The sequence below is a fragment of the Thamnophis elegans genome, chromosome 11, assembly GCF_009769535.1.
Source record: "Thamnophis elegans isolate rThaEle1 chromosome 11, rThaEle1.pri, whole genome shotgun sequence".
NCBI lineage: Eukaryota > Metazoa > Chordata > Lepidosauria > Squamata > Colubridae > Thamnophis > Thamnophis elegans.
In genome coordinates this window covers 8,842,739-8,854,551 of record NC_045551.1, presented here as the reverse complement: position 1 = coordinate 8,854,551, position 11,813 = coordinate 8,842,739, and the positions used below count along the sequence as shown (strand labels likewise).

Genomic DNA, 11,813 nt, shown 5'->3' with positions numbered 1-11,813 from the left:
GTGTGGCCTCCTTTGTGGGAGTGGCTTGCTGGCCATGTGACCTGGTGGGAATGGCTTGCTGGCCATGTGTTCTCTCTCTCTCTCTCTCTCTCTCTTTCCTTCCTTTTGTCTCTCTGTCCCTTTTTTCTTTTTTTCTTTCATCTCTCTCTGTCTTTTTCTTTCTTTTTTCTTTTTTTATTTGTTTATTTTTTCCTTTCTTTCTCTCTCTCTGTGTCAGTCTGTCTGTCTGTCTGTCTGTCTGTGTGTGTGTGTGTGTGTGTGTGTGTGTAGCAGTGGTGGGTTTCAAAAAATTTTCGAACCTACTCTGTGGGTGTGGCCTCCTTTGTGGGAGTGGCTTGCTGGCCATGTAACCTGGTGGGAGTGGCTTGCCGGCCATGTGTTTTCTTTCTCTCTCTCTCTCTCTCTCTCTTTCCTTCCTTTTGTCTCTCTGTCCCTTTTTTCTTTTTTTCTTTATTTATTTCTTCCTTTCTTTCTCTCTCTCTCTCTGTCAGTCTGTCTGTCTGACTCTCTGTGTGTGTGTGTGTGTAGCAGTGGTGGGTTTCAAAAAATTTTCGAACCTACTCTGTGGGTGTGGCCTCCTTTGTGGGAGTGGCTTGCTGGCCATGTGACCTGGTGGGAATGGCTTGCCGGCCATGTGTTTTCTTTCTCTCTCTCTCTCTCTTTCTCTCTCCTTTCTTTCTCTGTCTCTCCTTCCTTTTGTCTCTCTGTCCCTTTTTCCTTTTTTTCTTTCATCTCTCTCTCACTTTTTCTTTCTTTTTTTTTCTTTTTTTATTTATTTCTTTCTTCCTTTCTTTCTCTTTCTCTCTCTGTGTGAGTCTGTGTGTGTGTGTTTGTGTGTGTGTGTGTGTGAGAGAGAGAGTGGTGGGTTTCCAAAATTTTTGGAACCTCTTCTGTAGATGTGGCCTGCTTTCCGGGTCCACTGGGGGAACCTCTTCTAACCGGTTCGGTAGATTTGACGAACCGGTTCTACCGAACTGGTGCGAACTGGTAGGAACCCACCTCTGGCTTTTGCCCACCACTCAAGTGGCTTGTGATTATTTGTCCTGTGGAGCAAAACACCTGAGTCAAACTCTGCCCGAGGGAATGGGCAGGCAGAAAGGGCTGAGAGCGGAGGGCCATGAGCCATTGGCAGTGGACAATTGCTGGCAGTGAGCCAATGGGGGAGGAAAGCTAGCTGTGGTTCAGCGGTGGTGATTGGCCGGAAGAGGGTTGGTGTCTAGACATCCAAGACCCATTAGAGAAATGGTAAAAAAATAAATGAGTTTGCTTGGCTAGAAAGTTTCTTCTGTACTCCAGAAGGGCCTGTCACAGGCTGAGTGATTTGAACTCAGTGACAACAGCTTCTCTCTTCAGCAGGAAGTAACACAGAAGACACATTTTTCCCAAGAGGTTTAATGAATTGAGATGACAATCTTTCATGTAGATTTACGTTGAATCACATGTGCAAAGGCTTCGTTTACCTAAATAGCAATTCAAAGAAAGGGTCACTGAAAGTGTTACAAAGTTGGAGGTGTAAATCTATTTAGTGTCATTTGTATATTCACTATGCAATAAACACAGAATCAGGCTCACGGAATGCTGGACTGTGAAATGTTAATCCTAGAAGTACATTTTATGGCACCAAGTATATTCCTTGAAAGTTGCAAACATAAGATTGTTTTGCTTTTATCCCCAGTGGCATAAAACTAGGCAAAAGCAGAAACTTGGTTTGGTGGATTGGAAAATTTTATAGGAAGTCACAATTATGCAAAGTCAGAAATAATCCCCCCCCCCACTTCCCCCTGGAACTGAATGTAAGAATCTAGATAAAATCCAATTAAAGATACTATTTAAAGAAAATGGTTTCCATAATTAAAGACAATGACCAACATTAAAGCTTTTCCCAAGTTAATTGTGGGAGCTAAATTTGCATGTATTTAATGAGATATGAAAAGCAATTGGACTCTTAATTAGAAACAATTAGTGATAAATAGATTGGATGAACTGAAAGATTCCATCATTATTTTCAACTGCAAGCTAGCATGGCAAAGCTTTGGAGGCATTCCTCTTAAAGAGAAACCTCATTTCAATATTATTTCAAGTTTTACCTTTTTTTTCCTCAAGAGTATGGCATAAAATACATCCTAGGCACCAGCTTCATCTTAATATTCATAAGAAGGAGAGTTGCGAATTGAGAGATAAGAGTTTAACCCCCTAAATTTCATGGATGAGCAAGGATTTGTAGTCATTCAGATCCCTGCCTGCATCTAAAATGGAAATGCAACATTGGAAATTCTTGCATTTCATGTCTTTGCTAGTGGCTAAGTTTCCACCACAAAACCACGCTCGACTAAACCACGTCTGACTAAACCACGTAGCTGACATCATCAACAGGGCGACAACAGCGCGGAGACAGAAGCACGCTGTAAACCCTAAACCTAAAATTAACCCCTAAACCTAAACCTAACCCCACTAAACCTAATCCTAAACCTAACCCTAAACCTAACCCTAACCCTTAACCTAACCCTAAACCTAATCCTAACCCTTAACCTAACCCTAAACCTAACCCTTAACCTAACCCTAAACCTAACCCTTAACCTAACCCTAAACCTAACCTTAACCCTTAACCTAACCCTAAAGCTAACCCTAAAGCTAACCCTTACCTTAAGTTGAATCGGCTTGCTTTCAAAGCACTATTTAAAGCGCCCTTCTTTCTCCGCACTGGCTGTTGTCACCCTGTTGATGATGTCAGCGACGCAGTTTAATCGAGCGCGGTTTTGACGGGTCACGAGTGGCTAATACCATCTGCTCTATATCTCCTTTGGGAAAAACTTATTTACTCCATACCAAGACTTTAACTTCAACTAACATTGTGGTAATGGTTGCCTATGCCACCCACTATACTGACAAAATTACTGGATTTCTGTAACCTGCAACATTTAAATTTATGGATGAGTTTTTATTCAGAAAGCCAGTTTATACTCTAGTCCTATTCAGAAAGCAGCTGTGATAAATCTGAGCTATACTTTTCTCCTAAGATAAATCCTGGAAAATAGAAGCAGGACATACAGACATATATTCACCCAATTTTATTACAGCCTTTCTTTCATTGTTATAAAGATTGTCCATTGGACAATCCAAGAAATTCTGCAAAAACATATATTCACCCAATTTTATTACAGCCTTTCTTTCATTGTTATAAAGATTGTCCATTGGACAATCCAAGAAATTCTGCAAAAACTTCAAAGCTGTTAAAAGCCAAGCTTCTTCTCCTTACCTCCTCTAGTTTGAACACTCCTCCTATGTGAGGCTGGATTTGACCCTCTTGGTAATACGAAAGGGCTGAAGAAATGGTTGAGGAGAAGACTGGGAACTTTTCATCCCGGTACCGGCCCCAGAATAGTCCCAGAGCAGAGATGTTTTTCAGAAGCAATATGTTGGCTGGAATGGACGGTATCGTTCCTCCAGCAAAACCAACCACCACAATTCTGCCTTCAAAAGCCAGACTGTAAAGAGATCCAGAGATTAATGCTTGGATCAAATAGTTAACATAGCAGCTCCGTAACTCCTTGAGTGGGTCAAAATTTATTCCTGAATGGATGGAAATCATCAAGTCATCAATTAGAGCAAAAGGGTTATTTTCTAAAGAGAAAGAGCAGATGTGCCATTGCTATGCAATTATACAAAGAGTGGGGAGGGCAGTGCTAGATGGTTTCAGAAACAAAGGATTTAAAGCAGGGCATCACAGGACTTTTTCCCCCTTCTCTAAACCAGGTGTGGGTATGGTCAGCATGTAACACATCTGGCCCACAGGCTGCAAGTTTGACAGCCCTGGTTTAAATCAATTTACAGGTAGTCCTCCACGTATGACCACAATTGGGATCAGAATTCCAATTGGTAAGTGATGCAGTTGTTAAGCAAGTCATCCCATGACTTAACTCCATTTTGTGACTTTTTTTTTATCACGGGCAAATCATGTGGTCATTAAGTGAACCACATGGTTGTTAAGAGGATCTTGCTTCTCCTATTAACTTTGCTTATTAGAAGTCGGTTGGGAAGGTTAAAACTATGATCACATACTGCGAGTTGCTGCAATTGTCATAAATGTGAGCTGGTGGCCAAGCATCTTAACTGAAGAGCCGAGATGGCGCAGTGGTTAGGGTGCAGTACTGCAGGCCACTTCAGCTGACTGTTATCTGCAGTTCAGCGGTTCAAATCTCACCGGCTCAAGGTTGATTCATCTTTCCGAGGTGGGTGAAATGAGGACCCAGACTGTGGGGGTGATATGCTGACTCTGTAAACCGCTTAGAGAGGGCTGAAAGCCCTATGAAGCGGTATATAAGTCTAACTGCTATTGCTATTGCTAACTGCAATCACGTTACTATGGGAGTGGTGTGATGGTCATAACTTTGAAGATGGGTCATACGTCAGCACCATTGTGACTTTGTACTGCTGTTAAATGAATGGTTATAAACTGAGGACTAACTGTAATACAGGAATGGAAAACTAGTGGCCTTCTAGAAAAGAGCCGAGGTGGCGCAGTGGTTAAATGCAGCACTGCAGGCAACTTCAGCTGACTGCAGTTCTGCAGTTCGGCTGTTCAAATCTCACCGGCTCAGGGTTGACTCAGCCTTCCATCCTTCCGAGGTGGGTAAAATGAGGACCCGGATTGTTGTTGGGGGCAATATGCTGACTCTTAGAGAGGGCTGAAAGCCCTATGAAGCGGTATATAAGTCTAACTGCTGTTGCTATTGCTATTGCTATGTTGCTAAACTACAACGGCCAGAATCCCCAACTATTAGGCTATGCTGACAGGAACTGCTCCAGGTTGGAATTCAGCAATAGCTCACAGATTCTCCATCCACTTTTGGATGCAATAAGTAAAAGATTTCTAAGAATAGAACATTGCGAGCAAGATATTGGAGATATTCAAAATTTATGAGACATTTTCAGATATTATCCTGCATGATCAAGAAAATATCTCCCACCACATCAAAATCAGATACGGAAGATAAAAGTGATTAAGCATTTCAACATTTTAAAGAGTTAAAAAGTTATAATCAATTCTTCCCCTCTTTTGAGTTACTTTTTTAAAAAAATCTACTAGTTCTCACATGCACTGGAAACCATACACTGAAGGCTCAGATTTTGGCAAATCAAATTTGTTTCCAAGCAGCAGGGATGTGCAGTCAGGGGAGGCAGAGCCTCACCACTGTCATCATGAAAAGAAAAAAAATGTAAAAGGAAAAAGGCAAGAGCTGAGGTCAGGCTGAGCTAGTTGCTGCCAGAGTCACCATGGGTGACTCTGCTTAGTGCTTAACTGTTTAAAAAAGCCTCTAAAAAGCGCCCTCTACAGGAGGAGGCAGGAGAACGACGTGCCTCATCTAGTCTGACTTTTTATGATCACTCAAGCAAGGGTTAAAAGCCAAAAAATTCCTGAAGTAGATGAGGCACGTTGTTCTCCTGCCTCCTCCTGTAGAGGGTGCTTTTTTAAGAGGCTTTTTTAAACAGTTAAGCAGAGTCATCCACGTTGACTCTGGCAGCAACTAGCTCAGCCTGACCTCAGCTCTTGCTTTTTTCCTTTTACATTTTTTTTTCTTTTCATGATGGCAGGCAAGAGCAGAGTTGAAATCCTCTCTGAAACAGCTGGAAAAGTTACGTGTGGGTCGGAGGGAGGGGGAGGAATTCAAACTTCATCCTCCTGGTGCAACTTTGTGAGTGTGTGTGTGTTTGAGAGGGGGGGAGGGAGAGAGAGAGGGAGGAAGGAGGGGAAGGGAGAATAAAAAGAAAAAGAAAGAAGGAAACTTATTTAGCAAAGGAGAAAAACAAATGCTGTCGCTTTCAATCGGAACTGAGCATGCCTGGCTGTGGAATTCTGGGAGTTGAAGTCCACAAGTCTAAAAGAATTGCTGCCTCACCAGCCATAAACCCCACCGCACATCACTGCCAAGCAGGTAATGATTATTCACCTTGCCTGGCTAGCAAGGAATGGCCCTAATTTGAACTACTTTCAAGTGGAAAATAGCTAATCCAATGAAGTCAGAATAGTCTTATATTAAATAATTGTAACATATATCTATATCAAACAGCCTTGATGAACTTCTAAAATTGCTGTAAAATTCATACCAAATTCAGGAAAAAGTACAAAACCCTTTACACCTTCACCCTACTCACTACAGTTTTGCCCTAAGAAACCAAAAAGTTGCAGAATCCAATCTAAGTCAGTCACCGGGACCAGAAGTTTTGTCTTTTAAGCTTTTAGACTCATGCTGGAGCCGATCCTCGTGATTGGATCCTGCAACACTATCCTGGGACACATATAATATTCACCTTCATTCATGACCCCAAAATTTGTCAAATTTCACTGTCCAGAAGAAATAGATCATGGCTTTAGCCCACCTATGCAATGCCTGCTTGAAGATGTCTCCACCAACGGTGTCAATAACCACATCAACTCCCTTGTTTGCTGTTAGCTTCTTCACTTCTTCTTTCAGACTAGCCTCGTTGTAATTCACACTCTCGAGAGCTCCTTTCTGGATAGCCAGATGGCATTTACTATCACTTCCTGCTGCTGCTATCACCTGCAATCCCAAAAGACAACTGCACATTCTTCCAACTGACATCGCTGCATTATAACAGAGGTTAAAGTTCCCCAGTTTTGAACCATCCAATGTATCCGCCATAATTTCTGGGCACCATGGCCAACACACTTAGCACACAATCGATTAGAGGGAGCTGCATCTACCATTAATTTGGATGGAAATTAAGATGATTAGTCTGGTTGCATTTTTCTGGTTTCTTCCCTTCTTTTTCTTCGTAAGTAAAATTAATGCCATTTTCTCCAAAGGAAGCTTATTGGGAGGAGAACTGCCCTTCATGGTATTGGACCTGGGTACTTGAGAGACCGCCTGCTGCCAATTACCTCCAATAGACCAATTAGATCCCACAGATTAGGCCTCCTCCAAATTCCATCCGCCGGCCAATGCCGGCTGGCGACCACCCGGAGGAGAGCCTTCTCTGTGGCTGCTCCGACCCTCTGGAACGAGCTCCCCATGAGATTCGAACCCTCACCACCCTCCAGGCCTTCCGCAAAGCCCTTAAAACCTGGCTGTTCCGACAGGCCTGGGGCTAAAGAGTTTTTGCCCCCCCTCCCCCTCGAATGGTATGGTTGTTGTGTGCTTTTAAATTGCGTATTGTTTTGTTTGTCTTTTTATCCCTTATTTGTATCCCCTTCCCTGACTTGGATTGTGAGCCACCCTGAGTCCCCTCCGGGGAAAAGGGCGGCGTATAAGTGCAATAAATTCAATTCCAATTCAATTCAATTATTCTTCCTTCACACTGCAGTTTTAGACCAGCCTTTAGAATAGAGCAGTGAGTTGTTTAGGAGAGGAATAATTGAACACTTCTTTTCAAGAAGTTGCAAGGTTCTCTGTTGTGAACTAGTAAGGAACACTTGTAGGAATGGCAACTCCGAACACTGCAGTCTGATAAAGAAAGGTAATTTTATGAGTAGAATCTTGTGTGTTAACCTAGTTGTTACCTGATTTTAAAGGGGAAATAATTATTTGAAACCAGAAGGGGTGAAATGTTTTTCAAGAGGTTTCAGCATCCTTGTCTGATTTGGAAGATTGCTTAGATATATTCTAATACTGGTGAAAGAAGGAATACCTTTGCTTTAAGGACATTTGCTGCAACATCTACTACTGCCAGCCCTGTAGCACCAGCAGCTGCAGTCACCAAAACAGTTTCTCTGCAAAAAAAAAACAGAAGCATTGTTTGAGACTGGAGAGATGTGTTAAATGCTGATGATTTAAAACAGAGACTTCCTAGGGGAAGAAGAAAGAAGTAAGGAGAGGTGAGTGGAAGAGGGAGAAAGAGAAGGAGAGGAGGGAGGAAGAGAGAAAAAGAGAAGGAGGGTAGAAAGGAGAAGACAGAGGGTAGGAGTGGGGGAGAAGTAAGGGAAGGAAGAAGGGGAAGGAGAGGAGGAAGGAAGGAAGTAGAGAAGGAAGGGAGGGAGAAAAGAAAAGAAAGAGAAAATAAGGTGGTGTCATTACTTATAAAGCCCTTCATGGTATTGGACCTGGGTACTTGAAAGACCGCCTGCTGCCAATTACTTCCCAAAGACCCATTAGATCGCACAGGTCCGGCCTCCTCCGGATTCCATCCACCAGCCAATGCCATCTGGCTACGACCCGGGGGAGGGCCTTCTCTGTGGCAGCTCCAGCCCTTTGGAACGAACTCCCCACGGAGATTCGGACCCTCACCTCTCTCCCTGCTTTCCGAAAAGCCATTAAAACCTGGCTGTGTCGGCAGGCCTGGGGTTGATGAGCTCCCTTCCCCTCTCGACAGGTGTGGTTGTTGGTCATTTTAATATGTTTATTTTGTACTTGTATGTTTCCCCTTCCCGTTTAAGTTGTTCGCCGCCCTGAGTCCCTTTAGGGAATAGGGCGGCATATAAATAAAATAAAACTTAAACTTAAACTTAAACTCATAGCAGGTGTGAAGGATGGTAAACAAAGCATTCCAAATTATACCTTATAACCTTTTAAATGGAATAATAATAATATAAGAATGGCAAAGAAAAAGAATAACTATGTGAATGTATACCTATAACTGTATGTAAGAGAACAAATGACAGTAAAAATATAAAGCATAATATAGGTAAATAATATTTGGTCATAAGTAGCTAAGTTTAAATAAATAAAGAAATGTACATAAAAATGGATAACGAATAAGGAGATTATGAATGAAAGATAGAAATGTATAGTAGGGAAAACACTAACTGCAAAGAAACCGATTCGGAACTGCGGTATGATATGCGATGGAACTTATTGTTCCTATGTTGTTTTTAAGTTACGTGTTTGTTTCTGTTGATGTGCTTATGTGTATAAAATAAAAATTAAAAAAATAAATTAAAATAAAATAAAACAGAGACCTCCAAACTTGGCATATTGAGGACCTGACTTCAACTCCCAGAAATTCGCAGCCAGCATGACTGTCTGAGGAATTCTGGGAGTTGAAGTCCACAAGGCTTAAAGTTTGGAGATCCCTGATCTAAAACATTAAAAGACTATCTGACACACTTCTTCACTTCACTCCACCCCAATGTCCATCTACATTATTAGCCTCACTATAAAGAAAATTAGACCCATCAAATCAGGCTGATTTTCCTATGCTCCCTTCCAGTCCTTCCATAGATGACAAAAAGTCATGTGCCCTAAATCTGGGCCTGCCACAGCACAGCCTTAGCACATATCTGGAATAGATTTATGCTGTTCTGTTCTTCATATAGCTTTAACAGCCATACATTTTAAGGGACATAGTTGGCAGTTTCCTCAGTTAGAATTCCAGTCCTAACCAATATCCTTCATTGTGTGAAATGCCTTCTCTAACTGATAAGCACATTGCCCCTGGTGACCTGGTGCATTGTATGCTTTTCTCTTTCCTGTTGTAACATTTTCATTCTTTGGTAGACAAGCCGTGACCTTTCGGATCATTGTCTCAGAGATATTTCCTTACTAGATTCCTCAATGCCTTCAACGATGGCAGAGCTTCTAATATATTTAAAAAGTTCTTAAAACTTCACGGAGACATTCAGAGAGATTTCTGTATCTCTCTGGAAAGTAGCCCACAATGAACCATATAGCACTCATCAAACGACAGAACCGCATAAAATATTTTATGACATTTGGTATTAGGTCATAAAATGCTTTATGATGAATTTTATGTCAAAATATTTTGTAAACTTTGCCAAATTTCAATTCCACAGGGGTCATGGGTCTCATATTTTGGATGCATTCGCCTATTTTTTTATTATTATTATTTATTAAATTTATAGGCCGCCCAATCCTGAAGGACTCCAGGCGGCTTACAGAGAGGAAAGAAAAAAGAAGCAAAAAAGAATAAAAATAGTTTAAAATTCACAACATGCATTCGTTCTAATCGGGGCTGGACCTTAACAATAAGGTCAACAGCCCCAGGCCTGCCGGAACAGCTAGGTTTTAACAGCTTTCCTGAAGGCCATGAGAGTGTGTAAGGTCCGGACCTCTGTGGGTAGCTGATTCCACAGGGTCGGAGCAGCCACAGAGAAGGCTCTCCTCCGGGGGCCCGCCAGCTGACACTGTCTGGCTGACGGCATGCGAAGGAGGCCCAATCTGTGTGATCTTATCGGCCGTTGGGAGGTGTGTGGCAGTAGGCGGTCTCGCAGATACGCTGGTCCTAAGCCATGTAGGGCTTTAAAGGTAATAACCAACACCTTGAATTGCGTCCAGAGACCAATTGGTAGCCATTACAGCTCGCGGAGGACAGGTGTAACATGGGTGTATCTCGGTACACCCAATATTGCTTGCGCGGCTGCATTCTGGACTAGCTGTAGTCTCCAAACACTTTTCAAGGGTAGTTGAGGTACTTGGTTGACAAAATTCTTCCCCATGATGCACCATTTCACCCAGTTAAAGGTTACAGATACAAGAGTTTTAGTAGTTTATCAATTAATATGGATTGACCATTTGACCATAGAGCCGTGGTGGCGCAGTGGTTAGAATGTAGTATTGCAGGATGAGGCAGAGAAGCTCTAGGGATTTGGTTTCAAATTTCTGTAGGCTGTTTTATGGGGAAAAAGCAGTAAAAAAAGCAAGTCAGAAGGATCTCTAATTTATCTTGAGGACATAAAGTTGGGCAAGACTGACCTAGTACCGGTAGTTTCAAGTTTCAAGTTTATTAGAATTTATATGCCGCCCACTCCCATAGGGACTCTGGGCGGCTCACAACAGACAAGAAACATTTAATTTTAAAAAATAGAGATAAAAAAATAAAAATACAGAATTAAAATTCATGTCACCCATTCCATCTAAACGGGGCTGGATATCAATCAACAGCCCCAGGCCTGCCGGAACAGCCAGGTCTTGACAGCTTTATGGAAGGCCGGGAGAGTGGTAAGGGTCCAGATCTCTGCAGGTAGATCGTTCCACAGGGCCGGTCCTAAATCTGTATTTCTTTGTCCATGACTACCTTACTGGCTGAAGGGAGAGACAGAGAATGTGTGGGTTATAAGCAGTGGTGGGTTTCAAAAATTGTTCGAACCTACTCTGTGGGTGTGGCCTACTTTGTGGGAGTGGCTTGCCGCCCTTGTGACTGGATGGGAGTGGCTTGCCGCCATGTGACCGGATATGAAGATGTTGACGACACTTATCAGAACCACCTTAAATTGCCTCACACATAGCACTGGCATGCATAAGAATATGATGTAAATTTGTTTTTTAAAAGGCATCTTTGGTTTCCGTTAAAACAACTTCAACACACGCAATGTTCTGATTGCACCACAAACGCAGTAGTCATCCTTACCTTTCACAGAGGCACTGAGTTTTATAAATAGGAGCATGATAGTGTAGAATAATCATATCCAAGGACCAGTGGTGGGTTTCAAAAAATTTTGGAACCTCTTCTGTAAGGTGTGGCCTGCTTTCCGGGTCCACTGGTGGAACCTCTTCTAACCGGTTCGGTAGATTTGACGAACCGGTTCTACCGAATAGGTGCGAACTGGTAGGAACCCACCTCTGGTTATAAGGGTACAATATATGTCTTCTAATTTCTTCAGATAGAAGTGATATAACTAAGGAAGCAGCCAACTTTTTGGACAACTACTCCTACAATTCCTAATTCTTAGCAGTCCATTTTATTAGGAAAAAAACATTTACTTCAAATCCGATGCACATCAAATATATCAACATATTAAAACTAAAGCAAAAAGTCATCTACAGTATTTACAAAATTGTACATTAGAACAAATCAGACTATAAACTGAAATAATGGAACAATTCTGAATGATATGCAAT

The 11,813-nt window shown here is 42.1% G+C and overlaps 1 protein-coding gene across 1 annotated transcript in view; it reads right to left on the bottom strand.

Annotated features, from left to right (window-relative positions):
• Window positions 1–934: 934 nt before the first annotated feature.
• Window positions 935–11,813, bottom strand: part of LOC116515093 (quinone oxidoreductase-like protein 2) — a 32,858-nt gene continuing 21,979 nt past the window's right edge. Inside the window, exons 7-10 of the mRNA XM_032226993.1 lie at window positions 7,648–7,729; window positions 6,379–6,560; window positions 3,257–3,485; window positions 935–1,460 (exon numbers count right to left, since the gene is read on the bottom strand). Of these exons, the coding sequence (XP_032082884.1) occupies window positions 1,416–1,460; window positions 3,257–3,485; window positions 6,379–6,560; window positions 7,648–7,729 (538 nt within the window). The 3' untranslated portion in view covers window positions 935–1,415. The remainder of the gene's footprint in view (window positions 1,461–3,256; window positions 3,486–6,378; window positions 6,561–7,647; window positions 7,730–11,813) is intronic.